General features: G+C 44.2%; 1 protein-coding gene across 3 annotated transcripts in view; it reads left to right on the forward strand.

The window, feature by feature from the left end:
• The window catches only part of LOC110537064 (uncharacterized), a 39,551-nt gene extending 17,190 nt beyond the window's left edge, over positions 1–22,361 (forward strand). For 2 of the 3 annotated variants that reach the window (XM_021622788.3, XM_090191850.1), the window contains exons 3-11: positions 2,270–2,388; positions 3,091–3,180; positions 5,558–5,678; positions 14,773–14,912; positions 15,090–15,292; positions 15,485–15,594; positions 15,748–15,889; positions 16,016–18,040; positions 18,186–22,361. In XM_021622788.3, coding sequence (XP_021478463.2) covers positions 2,270–2,388; positions 3,091–3,180; positions 5,558–5,678; positions 14,773–14,912; positions 15,090–15,292; positions 15,485–15,594; positions 15,748–15,889; positions 16,016–18,005 — 2,915 coding nt within the window. In that variant the 3' untranslated portion in view covers positions 18,006–18,040; positions 18,186–22,361. Of the gene's footprint in view, positions 1–2,269; positions 2,389–3,090; positions 3,181–5,557; positions 5,679–10,170; positions 11,151–14,772; positions 14,913–15,089; positions 15,293–15,484; positions 15,595–15,747; positions 15,890–16,015; positions 18,041–18,185 lie in introns of those variants that run through there. The other variant, XM_021622789.3, reaches the window with a different exon arrangement.
• The last annotated feature ends 4,776 nt before the right edge of the window (positions 22,362–27,137 follow it).

Below are 27,137 nucleotides of genomic sequence, written 5' to 3' on the forward strand. Positions count from 1 at the left end.
ATGGATTAATTTCTCTGCATCATTTTTGGACAGAAAGTTTCTGATTTTTGCAATGTTACGTAGATGGAAAAAAGCTGTCCTTGAAATGGTCTTGATATGTTCTTCAAAAGAGAGATCAGGGTCCAGAGTAACGCCGAGGTCCTTCACAGTTTTATTTGAGACGACTGTACAACCATTAAGATTAATTGTCAGATTCAACAGAAGATCTCTTTGTTTCTTGGGACCTAGAACAAGCATCTCTGTTTTGTCCGAGTTTAAAAGTAGAACGTTTGCAGCCATCCACTTCCTTATGTCTGAAACACATTCTTCTAGCAAGGGCAATTTTGGGGCTTCACCATGTTTCATTGAAATGTACAGCTGTGTGTCATCCGCATAGCAGTGAAAGTTAACATTATGTTTTCGAATAACATCCGCAAGAGGTAAAATATATAGTGAAAACAATAGTGGTCCTAAAACGGAACCTTGAGGAACACCGAAATTTACAGTTGATTTGTCAGAGGACAAACCATTCACAGAGACAAACTGATATCTTTCCGACAGATAAGATCTAAACCAGGCCAGAACTTGTCCGTGTAGAACAATTTGGGTTTCCAATCTCTCCAAAAGAATGTGGTGATCGATGGTATCAAAAGCAGCACTAAGGTCTAGGAGCACGAGGGCAGATGCAGAGCCTCGGTCCGATGCCATTAAAATGTAATTTACCACCTTCACAAGTGCCGTCTCAGTGCTATGATGGGGTCTAAAACCAGACTGAAGCATTTCGTATACATTGTTTGTCTTCAGGAAGGCAGTGAGTTGTTGCGCAACAGCCTTTTCTAAAAATTTTGAGAGGAATGGAAGATTCGATATAGGCCGATAGTTTTTTTATATTTTCTGGGTCAAGGTTTGGCTTTTTCAAGAGAGGCTTTATTACTGCCACTTTTAGTGAGTTTGGTACACATCAGGTGGATAGAGAGCCGTTTATTATGTTCAACATAGGAGGGCCAAGCACAGGAAGCAGCTCTTTCAGTAGTTTAGTTGGAATAGGGTCCAGTATGCAGCTTGAAGGTTTAGAGGCCATGATTATTTTCATCATTGTGTCAAGAGATATGTTGACATGATCAGTCCAATCAAAGCTACTGTACATATAGTGTGATTTGACGTCATTTTATCTGTGGCCAATGACCTTGAGCCTTCTTGGATGGGCACTTCTTTGGCAGCAGCCGAAGGGCTAAAATTTTCAAGGTCTCCTCTTACAGGCAGTGACCTAGACTTGGCGCTCCGATAACGCTTGCCGTGCGGTACAGAGAGAACATTCCATGACTAGGGTGGCTTGAGTCTTTGACCATTTTTAGGGCCTTCCTCTGACACCGCCTAGTATAGAGTTCCTGGATGGCAGGAAGCTTGGCCCCAGTGATGTACAGAGGCCAAGCAGTTGCCATACCAGGTAGTGATGCAACCAGGATGTTGTCGATGGTGCAGCTGTAGAACCTTTTGAGGATCTGAGGACCCATGCCAAATCTTTTCAGTCTCCTGAAGGGGAATAGGTTTTGTCGTGCCCTCTTCACAACTGTCTTGGTGTGTTTGGACCATGATAGTTTGTTGGTGATGTGGACACCAAGAAACTTGAAGCTCTCAACCTGCTCCACTGCAGCCCTGTCGATGAGAATGGAGGCGTGCTCGGTCCTCTTTTTCCTGTAGTCCACAATCATCTCCTTCGTCTTGATCAGACTAAATTTGATTCTGGGAATTCTCTCCCTATGGCACTTGTAACTTAAATGCGCCATTGAGAGAAATGTTTATCTAGAGCACACAACAACAAGCCGATTAGGTAAATAGATAAACTATTCTACTATGGGGTTGTCTGATTTTTATATTCATTACTTGTTTTGTTTGCAGAGGAAAAGTAAATGTGGACTGTTCCAGCATCTTCAAAAATACACAATCCTTTTTTCAGTTACATTTTCTGTGACATTAGACTAGTCCAGTTACCATCGCCATGGCATTTTCCATTAGTTGTTATAAGAGGTACTATTTTTTTCATGTTCCATATTTTGGGTGCGTGGCGGCATTGATTGCTGCCAAAACACTGCTAAGGACTAAATCTAAAAACTAAGTTTAAGGACGAGGAACAAATAAGTAAATCTAAGGACTAAGAACTAAATCTAAAAACTAAGTTTAAGGACGAAGAACAAATAAGTAAATCTAAGGACTAAGAAGTGAATCTAAGGACTAAGAAGTAAATCTAAGGACTAAGAACTAAGCCATGTTCTCCTCTCCTGTGTTCCAGCGACCCTCCAGAAGAAGTGTGAGTGGCCGGCCCCCCCTCTCAGTGGGAACTGTAGGAACGGACGGACAGCCACTTCTATAGACGGAGTCAGCCTCTCCGAGGGAAACCTACTGCTGCAGGTATACAGAGTGTGTGTGTGTGTAGGGTTTATCTGCATCAAAGAGGGGCTTAGGTGGTGTGCGTGACAGGGGGCATGGCAATGAGCGCAGTTGGCTGTTGGTGCGGCTAAATTGTGGAGCATTTTAGAGGCGCCCATCTTGGCGGTGTAGAGAAATTTCCTACAATTTCCTACAATTCTACACATTTTGCTATGCAGCTGAGAGAAGGTAATTTCCTGTAATTTGAATGATTTTGCCATGATGCTGAGAGAGGATTTTGCAGTTTTAAAGGTAATGTCCTGCATTTTTATGCATTTTGCCATGGCTATTAATGTGTTATTCTGCTCAAACATAATAACAAAATGAGTACTTTTAAATTTGAGTACTTTTATTTTATTTTGGTGATTGTTAGTTCACAAAGATTATATTATAAAAATATACGTAGGTCCATAATCTGTTCCACATACTTTATATCTGATTTTAGTCATTTAAGTTTACACTGAAAGCTTTTTACCAAATGTTTTACACTGTTTGGACTTTGGCGACCACAAAAAATGCTTAGGCAGTCCGCCATAGGATTACAATGGTTGTGTGTGTCCATGCGTGTGTGTGTGTGTGTGCGCGCGTGTGTGCGTGCGTGTGTGTGGGTGTGTGTGTGCGTGTGTGTGTGCGCGTGCGTGTGTGTGTGTGTAGGGGTTTCTCATGTGCTCTCTCTCTGTGTAGGCTCTGAATGGTTTTATCCTGGTGGTCACCACTGATGACTCTATCTTCTACGCCTCTCCAACCATCCAGGACTACCTGGGCTTCCACCAGGTACAACATGATTATTACTTATTGATTATGCAGTGCATTCAGAAAGTATTCAGACCCCTTGACCTTTTCCAAATGTTGTTACATTACAGCTTTATTCTAAAATGGATTAAATATCAATCTACACACAATACCCCATAATGACAAAGCACATTTTTATACATAAAAAATAATAAACTGAAATATCACATTTACATAAGTATTTAGATCCTTTACTCAGTACTTTGTTGAAGCACCTTAGCGATTACAGCTTCGAGTCTTCTTTTTGGGGAGTTTCTCCCATTCTTTTCTGCAGATCCTCTCAAGCTGTTGTCGTGGCAAATCGGTTCAAATACGACGCTTTCAAGAACTTTGTGAAATCAATAGGCTTTTAATAAAAAGGTATCGCAAGCCGGAGTGGTCCGCGGAACACACACACTTTTTCAGAGCACTCGCTCTGATTTATACACATACAACATATCAGTCCATCCTACATGCAAATTAAGTTACATCCCAATCCGTGCATCCTGCTTGTTCAGCCCAATAACGCCCACATCTGCTTTCCATTAGATCCTAATGATGACAAGACCCTTGCTTTGTCCCTTCACTCAGCTTAATGCGTTCCTTTGTATGTGTGTTATCTGGGGTCAGCAGAATATGTGTCTCCTCTAGTTTTAGTGTTTCCAGCTGTCCTGGCGCCTATGTGTCGCCTTCTCTCATGGCCTTACTCTGGCTTCCTGTCCTATACAATAGACAATGCATTTTACCAGAATGGCAAATGCACTCTATAAATGTATCTCTCTCTTGTGTTACAGTATATTGTTCCTCCATATATGTACATCATTCTCCCAAACTGTCAGGTTGGATGGGGAGTGTCGCTGCAAAGCTATTTTCAGGTCTCTTCAGAGATGATTGATCGGGTTCAAGTCCGGGCTCTGGCTGGGCCACTCGATGACATTCATAGACTTGTCCCAAAGCCAATCCTGCCTTGTTTTGGCTGTGTGCTTAGGGTCATTGTCCTGTTGGAAGTTGAACCTTTGCCCCAGTCTGAGGTCCTGAGGGCACTGGAGCAGGTTTTCATCAAGGATCTCTCTGTACTTTACTCCGTTCATCTCTCCCTCAACCCTAACTAGTCTCCCAGTCCCTGCCTCTGAAAAACATACACTCAGCATGATGCTGCCACCATCATGGTTCATTGTGCCAGGTTTCCTCCAGACGTGATGCTTGGCATTCAGGCCAAAGAGTTCAATCGCAGGTTCATCCGACCAGAGAATATTGTTTCTCATAGTCAGAGTCCTTTAGGTGCTTTTTGGCAAACTCTAAGAGGGCTGTCATGTGCCTTTTATTGAGGAGTGGCTTCTGTCTGGCCATTCTACCATAAAGGCCTGATTGGTGGAGTGCTGCAGAAATGGTTGTCCTTCTGGAAGGTTCTTGCATCTCCACAGAGGAACTCTGGAGCTCTGTCAGAGTGACCATCAGGTTTTTGGTCACCTCCCTGACCAAGGCCCTTCTCCCCCGATTGCTCAGTTTGGCCCGGCGGTCAGCTCTAGGAAGAGTCTTGGTGGTCCCAAACTTCTTCCATTTAAGAATAATGTAGGCCACTGTGATTTTGGGGACCTTTAATGCTGAAAAAATGTTTTGGTACCGTTCCATAGATCTGTGCCTTGACACAAACTCTGACCTGATGGCTTGGATTTTACATCTGTGGGACCTTATATAGACAGGTGTGTGCCTTTCCAAATCATATCCAATCAAATTAATTGATCTACACGTGGACTCCAATCAAGTTGTCGAAACATCTCAAGGATGATCAATGGAAACAGGATGCACCTGAGCTCAATTTCAAGTGTCATAGCAAAGGGTCTGAATTCTTATGTACCTAAGGTATTTCTGTTTTTTATTATTTTTATAAAAACCTGTTTTCGCTTTGTCCTTATGGGTATTGTGTGTAGATTGATGAAGAAAAATAGATTTAATCCATTTTAGAATGAGGTTGTAACGTATCAAATATGGTTAAAGTCAAGGGGTCTGAATACTTTCCGAATGCACTGTAGGATTATTGATTATAGGATTTTGACAACTCAGGCTGCTTTCTATCTCATTATTTAGGACTAACTGTACTTTGAGGATTCTGAATATCACTCTGGGTATTAATGTGTTTAGTAATGTACACAGTACCAGTCAAAAGTTTGGACACACCTACTCATTCAAGGGTTTTTCTTTATTTTTACTATTTTCTACATTGTAGAAATTGGTTACGACATGATTTCATAATTGTTATTTCATATTGTTGATGTCTTCACTATTATTCTACAATGTAGAAAATAGTAAAAATAAAGAAAAACCCTTGAATCAGTAGGTGTGTCCATATGTTTGACTGGTACTGTGTATTTCTGTCCAGTCTGATGTGGTGCACCAGAGTGTGTATGAGCTGATACACATGGATGACAGAGCCATGTTCAGGTGTCAGCTTCACTTCGCCCTCAAGCCCAACCAGACCGATTCTGAGGCCGGACCAGATGGTATGTTCAGTATATTTATTTATTTTAATGAGCCTTTATTTAACTTCAAGTCAGTTAAGAACAAATTATTATTTACAATAACAGCCTAGCAAAATGCCTCCTGCAGGGACGTGGGCTAAAAAAAATATATATATATATATATATATATATATACAGTGGGGAGAACAAGTATTTGATACACTGCCGATTTTGCAGGTTTTCCTACTTACAAAGCATGTAGAGGTCTGTAATTTTTATCATAGGTACACTTCAACTGTGAGAGACGGAATCTAAAACAAAAATCCAGAAAATCACATTGTATGACTTAAGTAATTAATTTGCATTTTATTGCATGACATAAGTATTTGATACATCAGAAAAGCAGAACTTTAATATTTGGTACAGAAACCTTTGTTTGCAATTACAGAGATCATACATTTCCTGTAGTTCTTGACCAGGTTTGCACACACTGCAGCAGGGATTTTGGCCCAATCCTCCATCTAGATCCTTCAGGTTTCGGGACTTTCAGCAATACGGACTTTAAACTCCCTCCAAAGATTTTCTATTGGGTTCAGGTCTGGAGACTGGCTAGGCCACTCCAGGACCTTGAGATGCTTCTTACGGAGCCACTCCTTAGTTGCCCTGGCTGTGTGTTTTGGGTCGTTGTCATGCTGGAAGACCCAGCCATGACCCATCTTCAATGCTCTTACTGAGGGAAGGAGGTTGTTGGCCAAGATCTTGCGATACATGGCCCCATCCATCCTCCCCTCAATACGGTGCAGTCGTCCTGTCCCCTTTGCAGAAAAGCCTCCCCAAAGAATGATGTTTCCACCTCCATGCTTCACGGTTGGGATGGTGTTCTTGGGGTTGTACTCATCCTTCCTCTTCCTCCAAACACGGCGAGTGGAGTTTAGACCAAAAAGCTCAATTTTTGTCTCATCAGACCATATGACCTTCTCCCATTCCTCCTCTGGATCATCCAGAGGGTCATTGCAAACATCAGACGGGCCTGGACATGCGCTGGCTTGAGCAGGGCGACCTTGTGTGCGCTGCAGAATTTTAATCCATGACGGCGTAGTGTGTTACTAATGGTTTTCTTTGAGGCTGTGGTCCCAGCTCTCTTTAGGTCATTGACCAGGTCCTGCCGTGTAGTTCTGGGCTGATCCCTCACCTTCCTCATGATCATTGATGCCCCACGAGGTGAGATCTTGCATGGAGCCCCAGACCGAGGGTGATTGACTGTCATCTTGAACTTCTTCCATTTTTGAATAATTGCGCCAACAGTTGTTGCCTTCTCACCAAGCTGCTTGTCTATTGTCCTGTAGCCCATCCCAGCCTTGTGCAGGTCTACAATTTTATATCTGATGTCCTTACACCCTCTCTGGTCTTGGCCAATATGGAGTGGTTGGAGTCTGTTTGATTGAGTGTGTGGACAGGTGTCTTTTATACAGGTAACGAGTTCAAACAGGTGCAGTTAATAAAGGTAATGAGTGGAGAACAGGTGGGCTTCTTAAAGAAAAACTAACAGGTCTGTGAGAGCCGGAATTCTTACTGGTTGGTAGGTGATCAAATCCTTATGTCATGCAATAAAATGCAAATGAATTACTTAAAAATCATACAATGTGATTTTCTGCATTTTTTTGTTCTCCCCACTGTATATACACATACAGTTGAAGTCGGAAGTTTACATACACCTTGGCCAAGTTAATTTAAACTCCGTTTTTCACAATCCCTGACATTTTCCTCCTCATGATGCCATCTATTTTGTGAAGTGCACCAGTCCCTCCTGCAGCAAAGCACCCCCACAACATGATGCTGCCACCCCCGTGCTTCACAGTTGGGATGGTGTTCTTAGGCTTGTCATTATGGCCAAAAAGTTATATTTTTGTTTCATCAGACCAGAGGACATTTCTCCAAAAAGTATGATCTTTGTCCCCATGTGCAGTTGCAAACCGTAGTCTGGCTTTTTTATGGCGCTTTTGGAGCAGTGAATTCTTCCTTGCTGAGCGGCCTTTCAGGTTATGTCGATATAGGACTCGTTTTACTGAGGATGTAGATACTTTTGTACCGGTTTCCTCCAGGATCTTCACAAAGTCCGTTGCTCTTGTTCTGGGATTGATTTGCACTTTTCGCACAAAAGTACATTCATCTCTAGGAGACAGAATGTGTCTCCTTCCTGAGCGGTATATCGGCTGCATGGTCCCATGGTGTTTATACTTGCGTACTATTGTTTGTACATATGAACATGGTACCTTCAGGCGTTTGGAAAATGCTCCCAAGGATGAACCAGACTCTTGGAGTTCTACAATTTTTTTTCTGAGGTCTTGGCTGATTTCTTTTGATTTTCCCATGATGTCAAGCAAAGAGGCACTGAGTTTGAAAGGTAGGCCTTGAAATACATCCACAGTTACACCTCCAATTGACTCAAATGATGTCAATTAGCCTATGAGAAGCTTCTAAAGCCATTACATAATTTTCTGGAATTTTCCAAGCTGTTTAACCTTTCTAGCGCAGGCGGAACCCCTCGACAACATTCCGCTGAAAAGGCAGCGCGCAAAATTCAAAAATATTTTTTAGAAGTATGTAATTTTCACACATTAACAAGTCCAATACAGCAAATGAAAGATCAACATCTTGTTAATCTACCCATCATGTCCGATTTCAAAAATGCTTTACAGCTAAAGCACAACATATGATTATGTTAGGTCATAGCCAAGTCGAAAAAACACACAGCCATTTTTCCAGTCAAAGATTGGAGTCACAAAAAGCAGAAATATAGATCAAATGAATCACTAACCTTTGATGATCTTCATCAGATGACACTCATAGGACATTTTAGGACATTTTAGGACATTTTGTTTCCAAAACATCCAGTGATTTTGCAGAAATACTCATAATAAACATTGATAAAAGATGCAAGTGTTATTCACAGAATTAAAGATAGACTTCTCCTTAATGCAACCGCTGTGTCAGATTTCAAAAGACCTTTACGGAAAAAGCATAATCTGAGAACGGCGCTCAGAACCCAAAACAGCCAGAGGAATATCCGCCATTTTGGAATCAACAAAGTTAGAAACAACACCATAAATATAGCCACTTGTTGTTAGCGTGTTCAGCCCAGAAATCCATCTTCATGAGGCGCAGGCACTTCATCCAGACAAAAACTCGAAAAGTTCCGTTGCAGTCCTTTAGAATCATGTCAAACGATGTATGGAATCATTCTTTAGGATGTTTTTAACATAAAACATCAATAATGTTCCAACCGGAGAATTCCTTTGTCTTCAGAAAAGCACTGGAACGAGAGGTAATGCGTCATGAGACCAAGGCTCTCTGCCAGACCACTGACTCAAATAGGTCTCATGAGCCCCTCCTTTATAGTAGAATCCTCAAACCAGTTTCTAAAGATGGTTAACATCTAGTGGATGCCGTAGGAAGTGCAACCTTATCCATATCTCAATGTGTATTCGGTAGGCCAAACTTTGAAAAACTACAAACCTCAGATGTCCCCTTCCTGGTTGGATTTTTCTCAGGTTTTCATCCTGCCATATGAGTTCTGTTATAATCACAGACATCATTCAAACAGTTTTAGAAACTTCAGAGTGTTTTCTATCCAATACTAATAATAATATGCATATATTAGCATCTGGGACAGAGTAGGAGGCAGTTCACTCTGGGCACGCTATTCATCCAAGAGTGAAAATGCTGCTCCCTATCCCAAAAAGGTTAAAGGCACAGTCAACTTAGTGTATGTAAACTTCTGACACACTGGAATTATGGTATAGTGAATTATAAGTGAAATAATCTGTCTGTAAACAATTGTTGGAAAAATTACTTGTCATGCACAAAGTAGATGTCCTAATCGACTTGACAAAACTGTAGTTTGTTAACAAGAAATTTGCGGAGTGGTTGAAAAATGAGTTTTAATGACTCCAACCTAAGTGTATGTAAACTTCTGACTTCAACTGTATATATAAACTCAGCACCAAAAGCAACTTCCTCATACTGTCAACTGTTTTTTTTCCAGCAAACTTAACATGTGTAAATATGTGTATGAATATAACAAGATTCAATAACTGAGACATGAACTGAACAAGTTCCACAGACATGTGACTAACAGAAATTGAATAATGTGTCCCTGAACAAAGGAGGGATCAAAATAAAAAGTAACAGTCAGTATCTGGTGTGGCCACCAGCTGCATTAAGTACTGCAATGCATCTCCTCCTCATGGACTGCACCAGATTTGCCAGTTCTTGCTGTGAGATGTTACCCCACTCTTCCACCAAGGCACCTGCAAGTTTCCGGACATTTCTGGGGGGAATGGCCCTAGCCCTCACCCTCCGATTCAAAAGGTCCCAGACGTGCTCAATGGGATTGAGATCCTGGCTCATCGCTGGCCATGGCAGAACACTGACATTCCTGTCTTGCAGGAAATCACGCACACAACGTGCAGTATGGCTGGTGGCATTTTCATGCTGGAAGGTAATGTCAGGATGAGCCTGCAGGAAGGGTACCACATGAGGGAGGAGGATGTCTTCCCTGTAACTCACAGAGTTGAGATAGCCTGCAATGACAACAAGCTCAGTCTGATGATGCTGTGACACACCACCCCAGACCAGAGTACAGGCCTCAATGTAACGCTCACCCCTTTGACGATAAACGCAAATCCGACCATCACCCCTGGTGAGACAAAACCGCGACTCAGTCAGTGAAGAGCACTTTTTTCCAGTCCTGTCTGGTCCAGCGAGGGTGGGTTTGTTCCCATAGGCCACGTTGTTGCCGGTGATGTCTGGTGAGGACCTGCCTTACAACAGGCCTACAAGCCCTCAGTCCAGCCTCTCTCGGCCTATTGCGTACAGTCTGAGCACTGATGGAGGGAATGTGCGTTCCTTGTTTAACTCAGGCAGTTGTTGTTGCCATCCTGTACCTATCCCACAGGTGTGATGATCGGATGTACCGATCCTGTGCAGGTGTTGTTACACGTGGTCTGTCACTGCGAGGATGATCAGCTGTCCGTCCTGTCTCCCTGTAGCTCTGTCTTAGGCGTCTCACAGTATGGACATTGCAATTTATTGCCCTGGCCACATCTGCAGTCCTCATGCCTCCTTGCAGCATGCCTAAGGCATGTTCACACAGATGCAGGGACCCTGGGCATCTTTCTTTTGGTGTTTTTCAGAGTCAGTAGAAAGGCCTCTTTAGTGTCTTAAGTTTTCATAACTTTGACCTTAATAGTCTATCGTCTGTACGCTGTTAGTGTCTTAACGACCGTTCCACAGGTCGCATGTTCATTAATTGTTTATGGTTCATTGAACAAGCATGGGAAACAGAGTCTAAACCCTTTACAATGAAGATCTGTAAAGTTATTTGGATTTTTATGAATTATCTTTGAAAGACAGGGTTCTGAAAAGGGGACTTTTCTTTTTTTGCTGAGTTTATATATAGATAAAGGACCAATCACACATCACGGAAAGAGAGACAGCACAACACTACATAAGGTGAGACCTAAGACAACAACATAGCAAGGCAGCAACACATGACAACACAGCATGGTAGCAACACAAAGTCACAACAACATGGTAGCAACACAACATGGTAGCAGCACAAAACATGGTACAAACGTTATTGAGCACAAAGGGCAAGAAGGTAAAGACAACAATACATCACGCAAATCAACCACAACTGTCCAGTCGCTGCAGCTAACTGAAAAGATGAGCGACCTAGGGATGTGTGTGCTTTGGGGACCTTTAACAGAATGTGACTGGCAGAACGAGTGTTGTATGTGGAGGATGACGGCTGCAGTAGATATCTCAGATAGGGGGGGAGGGAGGCCTAAGAGGGTTTTATAAATATGCATCAACCAGTGGGTCTTGCGATGGGTATACAGAGATGACCAGTTTACAGAGGAGTATAGAGTGCAGTGATGTGTCCTATAAGGAGCATTGATGGCAAGTCTGATGGCTAAATGGTAAAGAACATCTAGCTGCTCGAGAGCACCCTTACCTGTCGATCTAATAATTATGTCTCCGTAATCTAGCAAGGGTAGGATGGTCATCTGTCATCTGAATCAGGGTTAGTTTGGCAGCTGGGGTGAAAGAGGAGTGATTACGATAGAGGAAACCAAGTCTAGATTTAACTTTAGCCTGCAGCTTTGATATGTTCTGAGACAGTGTACCATCTAGCCATACTCCCAAGTACTTGTATGAGGTGACTACCTCAATCTCTAAACCATCAGAGGTTGTAATCACACCTGTGGGGAGAGGTGCATTCTTCTTACCAAACCACATGACCTTTGTTTTGGAGGTGTTCAGAACAAGGTTAAGGGTAGAGAAAGCTTGTTGGGCACTAAGAAAGCTTTGTTGTAGAGCATTTAACACAAAATCCGGGGAGGGGCCAGCTGAGTATAGGACTGTATTGTCTGCATATAAATGGATGAGCTTCCTACTGCCTGAGCTATGTTTTTTATTTAGGTATTAACCCCCCCCCCCCCACCTTTGGAGGACAAATATCTTTTGTTTTTTAACAGCTTTTCTGCTACATATACATACATTTTACGTTTACATTTTATATAAAGCAATCACATAACAATAATATATTACCAAACATAAGCTATTTAATCCCACCCGTTAGCCACTCTCAGCCCATCACATCTATCACCACAGACCACCCTCGTTTGGTTTCCATGTGCCATGTATTTTTCAATTGTGTTGTGATGTTTTACATACATTTGAACCTTTCTAATTGTATAGTATCCACAGATTGTGAGATAAAGATTAAAATCTTTCCTACAAGTATTATATTATTTATTGACTGACAATGGCTTTCCAAATCGCTCAACATTTCTATTTGTAAGGTTAATTTTAAGTGTATGTTGTGATTTTTTTTTTAACCATTCCTGAACCTGAGCTATGTTGTTGATGTAAATTGAGAAGAGCGTGGGGCCTAGGATCGAGCCTTGGGGTACTCCCTTGGTGACAGGCAGTGGCTGAGACAGCAGATATTCTGACTTCATACACTGCACTCTTTTGAGAGAGGTAGTTAGCAAACCAGGCCAAAGACCCCTTAGACACTAATACTCCTTAGCCAGCCCATAAGAATGGAATGGTCTACCGTATCAAAAGCTTTGGCCAAGTCAATAAAAATAGCAGCACAACATTGAATCAAGGGCAACGGGCAAATAGCAAATATTCTGTGTAGCCATTTGATTCGCTGTTCAGGAGTCTTATGGCTTGGGGGTAGATGCTGTTTAGAAGTCTCTTGGACCTAGACTTGGTGCTTTGGTACTGCTTGCCATGCGGTAGCAGAGAGAACAGTCAATTACTAGGGTGGCTGGAGTCTTTGACCATTTTTAGGGCCTTCTTCTGACATCACCTGGTACAGAGGTCCTGGATGGCAGGAAGCTTGGCCCTGGTGATGTACTGGGCTGTACGCACCACCCTCTGTAGTGCCTTGCGGTTGGAGGCCGAGCAGTTGCCATGCCAGGCAGTGATGCATCCCATCAGGATGCTCTAGATGGTGCAGCTGTAAAACCTTATGAGGATCTGAGGACCCATGCCAATCTTTTCAGTCTCCTGAGGGGGGATAAGTTTTGTCGTGCCCTCTTCACGATCGTCTTGGTGTGCTTGGACCGTGTTAGTTTGTTGGTGATGTGGACGCCAAGGAACTTGAAGCTCTCAACCTGCTCCACTACAGCCCTGTCAATGAGAATGAGGGCGTGCTTGGTCCTCCTTTTCCTGTAGTCCACAATCATCTCCTTTGTCTTGATCACATTGAGGGAGAGGTTTTTGTCCTGGCACCACACGGTCAGGTCTTTGACCTCCCTATAGGCTGTCTCATCGTTGTCGGTGATCAGGCCTACCACTGTTGTGTCATCAGCAAACTTAATGATGATGTTGGAGTTGTGCCTGACCGTGCAGTCATGAGTGAACAGGGAGTACAGGAGAGGACTGAGCACGCACCCCTGAGGGGCTCCTGTGTTGAGCATCAGCATGGCTGATGTGTTGTTACCTACCCTTACCAGCTGGGGGCGGCCTGTCAGGAAGTCCAGGATCCAGCTGTAGAAGGAGGTGTTTAGTCCCAGGGTCCTTAGCTTAGTGCTGAGCTTTGAGGGCACTATGGGGTTGAACACTGAGCTGTATTTAATGAATAGCATTTTAACATAGATGTACCTTTTTTTCCAAGTGGGAAATGGCAGTGTGGGGTGCAATAGAGATTGCATCATCTGTGGATCTGTTGGTGCGGTATGCAAATTGGAGTGGGTCTAGAGTTTCTGGGATAACACATCCATAACCTGAGCGTTAACCAGATTGCATACCAGAGAGAATACTATAGACCTCAAGAAAGCCAGTCAGTTGATTATTGACAAGTTTTTCCAACACTTTTCCAACATAAACATGGCAAAATAGAAATAGGCCTATAACTGTTAGGATCAGCTTGATCTCCCCCTTTAAATAAAGGACAACCGTGGCTGCCTTCCAAGCAATGGGAACCTCCCCAGAAAGGAGAGATCGGCTTGACGATGATAGGGGCAGCAACCTTAAAGAAGAAAGGGTCTAACCATCTGACCCAGATGTTTTTTGGGGGTCAAGTTTCAGGATCTCCTTTAGCACCTCGGACTCAGTGACCGCCTGCAGGGAGACACTTTGTTGCGAGGCAGAGGAAAAAGAGGGAGAAACGTCGGGGCTAGTCACATTAGAAGGGGTGGGAGATGAGGGAATGTTGGACGGGCAAGGAGGCATGGCTGAGTCAAATAGGAATCCTGACTTAATGAAGTGGTGATTAAAGAGCTCAGCCATGTGCTGCTTGTCAGTAACAACCACATCAACATTACGGTACATGGGCAGCTGTAGGGGGGTTTATCCCCCAGGTCTTTAACTGTTTTCCAGAACTTCTTGGGGTCAGACCCACAGAGAGAGAACTGCTCCTTAAAGTAACTAACTTTGGCCTTCCTGCTAGCCTGAGTACACTTATTTCTCATTTGCCTGGACGAGAGCCAGTCAACCTGAGTATGCATATGCCAAGCTTAATATGCTGTTTCTTTTAGTGATTGGTCATTTATTGATTAAACAGTCCAAAGATCTCAAACATGTATCTGATGGTAATGTCCTCTGTCCTATGCAGCCATCGAGTCTAGCAGCAGGCCCCACAGTGAGTCTATGAGCTACCCGCCCCATCACATCCCTGAAGAGAACAGGTCCTTCCTAGAGAGAAGCTTCTGCTGTCGCTTCCGCTGTCTCCTAGACAACTCCTCCGGCTTCCTGGTAGGACAGCATGAAAATAAATAGATATGACCAATATATGAAATATAATCCATAGATCCATATATTACATAAATACACTATCAATTTAATCCATAAATGACATGGACATTATCCATAATCTACTCTCCCAAAATCTATTCAAATTATTCATTGTATACAACACTCTCCCTCCTCTAGGCGTTGAACTTCCAGGGACGTCTGAAGTATGTTCGAGGCCAGGGAAGGCTGGGGGATGACGGGGCCTCGGTCCCCGCTCAGCTGGCCCTGTTTACCATTGCCACACCCATGCAGATCCCAGCTGTCATGGAGATCAGGACCAAGACACTCATTTTCCAGACCAAACACAGACTTGACTTCGCCCCCATAGGCATAGATACTAGGTACCATTACGACAGGGAAACTCTGAATGTACTCCTTCATCACATCTCATAGCACCACTGGGAACACAATACCCTCCCAGGGTCTTTATAAACAGGGAATTTGAGAGGACAAATGTTTGTTCCCTGAGAGATATTTTTGGTGTGTGTGTGTGTGTGTGTGTGTCTGTGTGTGTGTCTGTTCCCCCCCTTCAGAGGTAGAGTGGTGCTGGGTTACTCTGAGACAGAGTTGGTCACTCCAGGCTCAGGTTACCAGTTCATCCATGCTGCTGACATGATGTACTGCGCAGACAACCACATCAAAAGTGAGTTACACTATAGTTACTCATTACACACACATCTGAGTCTTATCTTATTAAAGGTTCGATCTGGTATTTCGCAAGCGAACATTGACTATGATGTAGACTCTGACTCCCTCTCTCTCTCTTGCTCTCTCTCTCTCCTCTATCTCTCTGTAGTGATAAAGACAGGAGAGACTGGTTTCACCATCTTCAGGCTGCTGACTAAGGCAGGTGTGTGGGTGTGGGTTCAGGCCAACGCCAGGGTCGTCTTCAAGGCAGGGAGACCCGACTTCATCATCGCTCGACAGAAAGCCCTAACGTGAGTCCACTGTTGATATTACGATTTACTCTCCCCAGCAGTTATAGTTGTATCATTCCATGGTATTTATATACGCTTACATACGGTATGTTTTAGTGACCTTTGACCTTTGTCACCTTTCTACAGAAACGAAGAGGGTGAGGAGCACCTGCGTCAGCGGAGAATGCAGCTTCCCTTCAACTTTGCCACTGGGGAGGCTCTGCTGTATGAGTCCTGTCCCTCTCTGAATACTGCCATTATGCCTACAGGACCACCCATCCCCCCTGGCCTCACTCCCCCAGGCTCCTGCCCTGAGGACAAGCCCCTGGACCCTGCGTCTCTCCTGGGGTCCCTGCTCAGTCAGGACCGCTCTGTTTATACTCAGCCCCAGGACGCTAACCCTAACCTGGACCTCCAGGTCTTTTCCCCCAACCTAGACACAGCCTTCCCCCAGGACCAGGACCCAGGCCTGGAGAGAGCCTTCCTGGACAGCCACGCTCTGCTGAGTGTCCCTGGGGAGCTCCAGGGGCCCCAGAGGCCCAACAGGGGAGACCCCACAGCGCAGGCCATGATGGACTCTCTGGGGGAGATCCTGGAGGAGATGGGGGCGGGGGGCTTGGAGGGGCTGGAGGTGGAGGAGACAGAGCTGAGGGAGTGGGAGAGCACTCTCCTCAGGATCAACATGGAACAGCAGGATGTGACGGGGGAGCTGTATGATATCTTAGCCAATGATGTGTTCTCCTATGTGGAGGAGGCTCTGATGAGAGAGTGTGATGATGGATGTGTGATGGGCAGCTTGGGACAGGGCACTGAGCCAATCAACAGACTTTCTGCTCACATCACTGCCAATCAAAACATACTACGTGGGTTCACTCACTCCCAGAGTTCCATATTGCCAGGCAACCAGGGGTTCAATGGCGGGAACGGCTCCCACAGTGAGAACCAATGGCAGTTGTCTGGTCCACACATGACCTTTAACCTCAACAGCTTTGGAGAGCAGAGGTTGCTAGGAAATGGAGTTGTTGGTGGTGTGGAGCAAGGACTGGGGTGTAGTCCTGGGACTGTGAGACAGCCACGGAGGACTGTAAACACAAACACACTACCCAGAGCTGCTCAGACCGTTGCAAGGCAATGGATTCAAGGAAGCTGTGCGGATCTCCATGGCAACCAAATGGTCCCACAACCTTCTCATACTATCAACCAACCAGAGTCCTGGATACCCTCCATCCAAAATATAAATGATAATAACCACACCTCTCTCTCTGTCCCTCTCCCAAAATTTAACAACTATCTCCCAGAGGCCTTTGACCAAACCATGCAGCCCAGCCGGGAGTTATACCACTCTGAGACTGGAGATGCAAACAGGCAGTTCTCAGGGCAGCCCTATCCAGGTCTGTCATATCAGGACCCAAGGCAGTCTTGGCAACAGCCACGTCAACACACACAATGGCAACCACGGCGGATACCACAGGGTTTTCCTGCAAAGCCAGTAAACAGACATCGTCACACACACCCCAAACACAGCACACACATACCGTCCAATAACGCACCCAGAACTCAAACACTCACACACACCACACACACACCCTCAGGCAGCTGTATGTTTGACAAGACAACTCCAAATGTCTCCAATCCCTCCAGCCCCCTTACAACTGCCCCAAGCAGATCACACGGTCTCATACCTGCCCCCACTTACTACAATGAACCCAGACCCACTCCCACTCTTTCCAATGACTGTAAAACCAGCTCCTCAACCCAGGCCCCCAAAGTCTTTATGACTTACCCTCAAGCATCCATAATCTCAAGATCTACCAAATCTTATCCGCAAGACTCCATTCCTAACCTAACCTACCCCCCAGCCTCCATCCCCACCCCCATCCCCGCCCTATCCAGAGGGGCTCAGATGGATAATTACACAGGAGCTATCCCTGCCTGGTCTGGGGCTCCATACCTGGGCATGAAGCAGCTCCCAGGCCCCTTTCCCAGCCCCAAGCAGGTTCCCCAGAGCACCAGGGGAAATGGCAGCTGTAGTGATCCCAGTGAAGGAAGCTTGATGCTGGGTCAGAGGGGGTTGGAAGAAAGCCTCCTTCCTGGAGGTCCAACGCCAGGATTTCCTCCTGAGAGAACGGATCTGTAGAGTCATCTTTATTCTACTGGAATGGACAAACACAGGTGAGACAGTGCCGAACTTCATCTCACTACTGTTTTAACAATATTCTGGGGGCCTCCCATCCTCACAAGTTTAGATACTGGAATGTGACCTAAAATGACCCTCCAATGTGATCGGTCTTTAACTCATCTGTCTCATCTTCCATAGGTCCCTACCGGTCCTAATGGTGATGCGGATCCTTTTCTCTTCACTGGCAACATCTTCTAGATTCTCTAGGACTAAGAGGAACCTACAAGTAACCATCTCCACAATGGAACCACAACATCTTTTGGAATCTAGGACCTACCTTGGAACCACCAACATCTTCTGGAAGAATACAACTGTACAAAAACCAGCACCTCTATCGAAGACTGTTCCTTGGAGCTGCATAATATTCTATATTATATTTAATTTCCTTGTCTGGTTGAAGGGTGCTGCTTTCCAGCCATGGACAGCCACCGGTTTAATGTTCAGACTAGGGCTGTTACGGTGACCGTATTACTGCCACACCGGCAGTCACTAGTCATGACCGCAGTCAATTTCCATGTGACCGTTTAGTCACGCTAACTAGGCTTATCCCAGCTCTGATTCTGCTGATGGTCATAACTGCTTGGCACTCAGCACTTTATTGTCCCTCTAATCACTCTGGCATCAATGCAAATGTAATTGAAAATCAAATCAAACACTTCATGAGAGCCCATGAGCTATGGAATTGCATGAGAAAACAGGGTGATGGCCTCTATTAAAAAGAGGAGGATCCCATCAGCTTTCTATTTTTCAACTTTCCTAATAGTAAGCACATTGCTTCGCTTTACAACAGGAGTATAGCCTACCTGGCTGGCATGAAAATGAACCACGTAAAATCGTCTTCCATTCGCTATTTAAGTGCGTAGATGACATGTATTTGTTTCCCCTGCCCCTGTTCCGAAACAGGTGCATGATCATGGTCCATTCTAAATCCAAACTAATTTCACACATATATTATTTAGTATATGTAAAGACAATATCAAATTAAGAATAGTCTGAATATTAGCCTTTCACTTGTGAATGATGTATTATCACTTGTGAATGATGTATTATCACTTGTGAAGTAAGGCAAGAAACAGCGCATTCCTTTTTTGTTGTTGACTTTTTCAAATCATAGTCAAACACCTCATGTAGCCTAGCCCATAGGCGTATATATGTTGAAAGGGTTTGTATCACAACTAAAGTTGCCAAATAACTTCTTAAAATGAAGAACATTAATCCACTTTACAACTGGTGTAGAGCATACATAGAATACATAGGCGGCACATGAGTTTCAAGTTTGGGGAAGATAATTCCCCATAAAATGCACTTTTATAATAAAGCATTACATGCTGTTGAGAAGCCTTTGTTGAGAAGCCTTTGTTGAGAAGCCTTTGTTGAGAAGCCTTTGTTGAGAAGCCTTTTTTGAGAAGCCTTTGTTGAGAAGCATTTGAAGTCACTTTTTAGAATGGTGTTTTCCTGTCAATTGATTGCATTTTGGAACATTCATGCTTATAGCGTACTGCCGTGTGTGCATTGCTGTGCTTATAATGTGAAGAAATAGCTTAATAGTTTATCAACATTTTAATCTAAACTTTCTGATCTGTTGCATCAGCCTCATTGCTTTTAAAATGTTTTATTAATTTGGGATCTAGCGCATCCCACAACTGTTCCAGACTATGTTTTGAATATTTCTTTCTCACACAGAATAGAATAGGTCTACGTCTGTACTATGGGGGATAGTAGATTGACATAGGCTAGTGCTTTTGCTGTTGGTTAGGACGACTCCTCTTGTTTGCTGATGAAAAGTCAATGTGGACAGTTCTTCTAACATCTTCAAAATGGGCCTGGGAATTTGATGAGAAGGAAGAACTCAGTTGCGTCCTCAATATGTCTTCACTTGTAGCCTACTTCAGAGCTGAGATGCCTGTGAGAAGGACCCAATCACTGTGACGGGCATTGCCTAATAAGAATTGATATATCTGAGAGAGCCATGTGATTGAGAGATGCTTTGGAGAGCGGCGATTGGCAGGCGGGAGAAGGGAATTATAATGATTCTATTCAGCCCAAGGGCAAAAGGCATGAATATTGTTAGGGGGCATTACGGCCACCCAAAAGAGGGTGCCGCCGGGAAATCTAGGCCTGGTGAGAATATTATCAAGTGCTTGTCAAATTGTGAATGAAGGGGCCTCCCGTGTGGTCTAAGACACTGCATTGCAGTGCTAGCTGTGCCACTAGAGATTCCGGGTTCGAGTCCAGGCTCTGTCGCAGCCGTCTGCGATCGGGAGACCCATGGAGAGGCGCACAATTGGCCCGGGTTAGAGGAGGGTATGGCCGGCAGGGATGTCCTTGTCCCATCGTGCACTAGCGACTCCTCTGGCGGGCTGGGTGCAGTGCATGCTGACACGGTCACCAGGTGTACGGTGTTTCCTCCAACACATTGGTGCGGCTGGCTTCCGGGTTAAGTGGGCATTGTGTCAAGAAGCAGTGTGGCTTGGTTAGGTTGTGTTTCGGAGGACGCACGGCCTTCGACCTTCGCCTCTCCCGAGTCCATACGGGAGTTGCAGTGATGAGACAAGACTGTAACTGCCAATTGGATACCACGAAATTGGGAAGAATTTTTTATTTTATTTTTTTACAAAAAAAAAAAAAAAAAAAATGTTTCACACAACTTTTTTCAAATCATCATTAGTCACATCATGTAGCCTTAGAATGTATAAAAATCTAAACATACAGCCCAGCGTTTGTATCACAACTAAAGTTACATAACTCTAAATGAAGCATATAGGAGGACCAGTTTCTTTGTTAACCCCTCAACACAGAATAGCCACGTGTGCACTCCCTCAGAAATTGCTTGGTGAAAATATCCTTTCTATTTTATTCAGTTATGTTCGATTGTATTCTTCATACTATAAAATAATGCCAAGGAATTCTAAGTAAATCTTGTCTGCTAAATTATCTAGTGTCGCCCACAGCCATATGGCACAGCCAGATCAGGACCTAACATAAGGACAACTCAGAGTATGCTATTCTGTTCTTCTGAAATAGACTACATTTTCTTCATATCATGTTTCTTTAGACCTGTCTAAAATAAATCATGGATGTATTGTGAAGGTGTAGGCTATCTTACATTGATTTATTATACTTTTTTTAAATGTAGTTCCAAAATTCTGCATAATTGGCTTGTAGACTATGTGTGGAAGCCAGGAGATGCTAAGTGTGTTTATGTTAATTAACGGTCAATTACCGTGAGACCGCCAGTTATTTGCTTGACAATCACCGGCTGACAAAATGTCATGACCGCCACAGCCCTAGTTCAGACTGTGTGTTAGTGGCATAGTGGCTGCAGCTGAGGGTCCATTCAGATGGACAGAAGATGTGTTTACGTAAATGAAATTTCATCATCGATAAAAAGGACTTCACTCTCCCCACCACATGACAATGTGAATTTATCAACACAACATCTGTTTGAGCAGGATCTGTTTTTGTTTTCAGTCATTTTCTCTCCCACACTAGCCTGGCCATTCTGTCAGCTCAACTTGAGTTTCTTGTGCACTTCTCATCACGTTTTCTTTTTTGTCTGTTTCCATTCCAAGAAACAAGAAGGCTGAACCTCTAGCTTTAAAGACAGACAGGAGTTAATGTTTTTTGGAAGTTGCAAAGGCTTTTTGAAAATGTTTTAAACCCAAATACAGCAGTTTGAGTATGATTGAGTGTCCATGTTGATACGATAAGCATCAAAAGGAGTGCATTGTGTTCATGCTTCTTCATGTTGGTTTGTTTTTAACTTGTTTCAAAGACATGTTATTGTGTTGATATTATTGTTTCTGTTCAAGCTTTAGCTGACGAGCCTGTAGCCCTAAGGAACATCACTATTACCAGGGAAACAGCCTGCCTGCTGCTTGTGCCTTGGCCGTAGACTGTTTGTCCCAATATGTTAGAGATCACATATAGCACTTAACTGGTCAACCATTGACTTTATTACATTATGATTGCTTTACATGTGTAAACTATAACTATTTAAAATTACCCAACAAATCATGCTTAACGTGTCATTGACTTATACGATAAGTATGTATAACATTAAATGTGTAACATATTGTAATTTAATATTGGAGGTTATGAATGGTTGGACAGGTTTCTAGCTATTCACTAAGTAAACATTTGTACATTTGGTGATCATTTTGAGATTTTTATATAAGTTGCACAAAGCTATTTTGAAGACACCAGCCCAGATCTGCACTCTGTATTTTGATATAAACTGTACTAATGTCCAGTAGTCATAGGAGTTAGAGGACTTTCTACTGTATGTGACACATAAACTATCTATCCCCTTCATCCCTGGATACTGGTTGATCACAGTATCCTGCATTATTGTAAAAAGAGAAACCTATTTAATGACTCAAATGCACTAATTGATATATTTTTGATATATTTTCGATATGTTATATTGGAACCCTGGTGAGCAGAGGAGGGGTAGTTTGATATGTTATATTGGAACCCTGGTGAGCAGAGGAGGGGTAGTTCGACATGTTATATTGGAACCCTGGTGAGCAGAGGAGGGGTAGTTCGACATGTTATATTGGAACCTGGTGAGCAGAGGAGGGGTAGTTCGACATGTTATATTGGAACCCTGGTGAGCAGAGGAGGGGTAGTTCGACATGTTATATTGGAACCCTGGTGAGCAGAGGAGGGGTAGTTCGACATGTTATATTGGAACCCTGGTGAGCAGAGGAGGGGTAGTTCGACATGTTATATTGGAACCTGGTGAGCAGAGGAGGGGTAGTTCGACATGTTATATTGGAACCCTGGTGAGCAGAGGAGGGGTAGTTCGACATGTTATATTGGAACCCTGGTGAGCAGAGGAGGGGTAGTTCGACATGTTATATTGGAACCTTTTGAGCAGAGGAGGGGTAGTTCGACATGTTATATTGGAACCCTGGTGAGCAGAGGAGGGGTAGTTCGACATGTTATATTGGAACCCTGGTGAGCAGAGGAGGGGTAGTTCGATATGTTATATTGGAATCTGGTGAGCAGAGGACGGGTAGTTCGACATGTTATATTGGAATCTGGTGAGCAGAGGAGGGGTAGTTCGATATGTTATATTGAAACCTGGTGAGCAGAGGAGGGGTAGTTCGACATGTTATATTGGAACCCTGGTGAGCAGAGGAGGGGTAGTTCGATATGTTATATTGGAATCTGGTGAGCAGAGGACGGGTAGTTCGACATGTTATATTGGAATCTGGTGAGCAGAGGAGGGGTAGTTCGATATGTTATATTGGAATCTGGTGAGCAGAGGAGGGGTAGTTCGACATGTTATATTGGAACCTGGTGAGCAGAGGAGGGGTAGTTTGATATGTTATATTGGAACCCTGGTGAGCAGAGGAGGGGTAGTTCGACATGTTATATTGGAACCCTGGTGAGCAGAGGAGGGGTAGTTCGACATGTTATATTGGAACCCTGGTGAGCAGAGGAGGGGTAGTTCGACATGTTATATTGGAACCCTGGTGAGCAGAGGAGGGGTAGTTCGACATGTTATATTGGAACCCTGGTGAGCAGAGGAGGGGTAGTTCGACATGTTATATTGGAACCCTGGTGAGCAGAGGAGGGGTAGTTTGATATGTTATATTGGAACCCTGGTGAGCAGAGGAGGGGTAGTTCGACATGTTATATTGGAACCCTGGTGAGCAGAGGAAGGGTAGGTCGACATGTTATATTGGAACCCTGGTGAGCAGAGGAGGGGTAGTTCGACATGTTATATTGGAACCCTGGTGAGCAGAAGAGGGGTAGTTCGACATGTTATATTGGAACCCTGGTGAGCAGAGGAGGGGTAGTTCGACATGTTATATTGGAACCCTGGTGAGCAGAGGAGGGGTAGTTCGACATGTTATATTGGAATCTGGTGAGCAGAGGAGGGGTAGTTTGATATGTTATATTGGAACCCTGGTGAGCAGAGGAGGGGTAGTTTGATATGTTATATTGGAACCCTGGTGAGCAGAGGAGGGGTAGTTTGATATGTTATATTGGAACCCTGGTGAGCAGAGGAGGGGTAGTTCGATATGTTATATTGGAACCCTGGTGAGCAGAGGAGGGGTAGTTTGATATGTTATATTGGAACCCTGGTGAGCAGAGGAGGGGTAGTTCGACATGTTATATTGGAATCTGGTGAGCAGAGGAGGGGTAGTTCGATATGTTATATTGGAACCTGGTGAGCAGAGGAGGGGTAGTTTGATATGTTATATTGGAACCCTGGTGAGCAGAGGAGGGGTAGTTCGACATGTTATATTGGAATCTGGTGAGCAGAGGAGGGGTAGTTTGACATGTTATATTGGAACCTGGTGAGCAGAGGAGGGGTAGTTCGACATGTTATATTGGAACCCTGTTGAGCAGAGGAGGGGTAGTTCGACATGTTATATTGGAATCTGGTGAGCAGAGGAGGGGTAGTTTGATATGTTATATTGGAACCCTGGTGAGCAGAGGAGGGGTAGCTCGACATGTTATATTGGAATCTGGTGAGCAGAGGAGGGGTAGTTTGACATGTTATATTGGAACCTTTTGAGCAGAGGAGGGGTAGTTTGATATGTTATATTGGAACCCTGTTGAGCAGAGGAGGGGTAGTTTGATATGTTATATTGGAACCCTGGTGAGCAGAGGAGGGGTAGTTCGACATGTTATATTGGAACCTGGTGAGCAGAGGAGGGGTAGTTTGACATGTTATATTGGAATCTGGTGAGCAGAGGAGGGGTAGTTCGACATGTTATATTGGAACCTTTTGAGCAGAGGAGGGGTAGTTCGACATGTTATATTGGAACCTTTTGAGCAGAGGAGGGGTAGTTCGACATGTTATATTGGAACCCTGGTGAGCAGAGGAGGGGTAGTTTGATATGTTATATTGGAACCTGGTGAGCAGAGGAGGGGTAGTTTGATATGTTATATTGGAACCCTGGTGAGCAGAGGAGGGGTAGTTCGATATGTTATATTGGAACCCTGGTGAGCAGAGGAGGGGTAGTTCGACATGTTATATTGGAACCCTGGTGAGCAGAGGAGGGGTAGTTCGACATGTTATATTGGAATCTGGTGAGCAGAGGGGTAGTTCGACATGTTATATTGGAACCTTTTGAGCAGAGGAGGGGTAGTTTGATATGTTATATTGGAATCTGGTGAGCAGAGGAGGGGTAGTTCGACATGTTATATTGGAACCCTGGTGAGCAGAGGAGGGGTAGTTCGACATGTTATATTGGAACCCTGGTGAGCAGAGGAGGGGTAGTTCGACATGTTATATTGGAATCTGGTGAGCAGAGGAGGGGTAGTTCGATATGTTATATTGGAACCCTGGTGAGCAGAGGAGGGGTAGTTCGATATGTTATATTGGAACCCTGGTGAGCAGAGGAGGGGTAGTTCGACATGTTATATTGGAATCTGGTGAGCAGAGGAGGGGTAGTTCGATATGTTATATTGGAACCTGGTGAGCAGAGGAGGGGTAGTTTGATATGTTATATTGGAACCCTGGTGAGCAGAGGAGGGGTAGTTCGACATGTTATATTGGAATCTGGTGAGCAGAGGAGGGGTAGTTCGACATGTTATATTGGAACCTGGTGAGCAGAGGGGTAGTTCGACATGTTATATTGGAACCTTTTGAGCAGAGGAGGGGTAGTTTGATATGTTATATTGGAATCTGGTGAGCAGAGGAGGGGTAGTTCGACATGTTATATTGGAATCTGGTGAGCAGAGGAGGGGTAGTTCGACATGTTATATTGGAACCTTTTGAGCAGAGGAGGGGTAGTTTGATATGTTATATTGGAATCTGGTGAGCAGAGGAGGGGTAGTTCGACATGTTATATTGGAATCGGGTGAGCAGAGGAGGGGTAGTTTGACATGTTATATTGGAACCTGGTGAGCAGAGGAGGGGTAGTTCGACATGTTATATTGGAACCCTGTTGAGCAGAGGAGGGGTAGTTCGACATGTTATATTGGAATCTGGTGAGCAGAGGAGGGGTAGTTTGATATGTTATATTGGAACCCTGGTGAGCAGAGGAGGGGTAGTTCGACATGTTATATTGGAATCTGGTGAGCAGAGGAGGGGTAGTTTGACATGTTATATTGGAACCTGGTGAGCAGAGGAGGGGTAGTTCGACATGTTATATTGGAACCCTGGTGAGCAGAGGAGGGGTAGTTCGACATGTTATATTGGAACCTGGTGAGCAGAGGAGGGGTAGTTCGACATGTTATATTGGAACCCTGGTGAGCAGAGGAGGGGTAGTTTGATATGTTATATTGGAACCTGGTGAGCAGAGGAGGGGTAGTTTGATATGTTATATTGGAACCTGGTGAGCAGAGGAGGGGTAGTTCGACATGTTATATTGGAACCCTGGTGAGCAGAGGAGGGGTAGTTCGACATGTTATATTGGAACCTGGTGAGCAGAGGAGGGGTAGTTCGACATGTTATATTGGAACCCTGGTGAGCAGAGGAGGGGTAGTTCGACATGTTATATTGGAACCTGGTGAGCAGAGGAGGGGTAGTTCGACATGTTATATTGGAACCCTGGTGAGCAGAGGAGGGGTAGTTCGACATGTTATATTGGAACCCTGGTGAGCAGAGGAGGGGTAGTTTGATATGTTATATTGGAACCTGGTGAGCAGAGGAGGGGTAGTTCGATATGTTATATTGGAACCTGGTGAGCAGAGGAGGGGTAGTTTGATATGTTATATTGGAACCTGGTGAGCAGAGGAGGGGTAGTTTGACATGTTATATTGGAACCTGGTGAGCAGAGGAGGGGTAGTTTGATATGTTATATTGGAACCCTGGTGAGCAGAGGAGGGGTAGTTCGACATGTTATATTGGAACCCTGGTGAGCAGAGGAGGGGTAGTTTGATATGTTATATTGGAACCCTGGTGAGCAGAGGAGGGGTAGTTTGATATGTTATATTGGAACCCTGGTGAGCAGAGGAGGGGTAGTTCGACATGTTATATTGGAATCTGGTGAGCAGAGGAGGGGTAGTTCGACATGTTATATTGGAATCTGATGAGCAGAGGAGGGGTAGTTCGATATGTTATATTGGAACCTGGTGAGCAGAGGAGGGGTAGTTTGATATGTTATATTGGAACCTGGTGAG

Source organism: Oncorhynchus mykiss, chromosome 12 (genome assembly GCF_057628025.1).
Source record: "Oncorhynchus mykiss isolate SJ-2025 chromosome 12, ASM5762802v1, whole genome shotgun sequence".
NCBI classification, from domain to species: domain Eukaryota; kingdom Metazoa; phylum Chordata; class Actinopteri; order Salmoniformes; family Salmonidae; genus Oncorhynchus; species Oncorhynchus mykiss.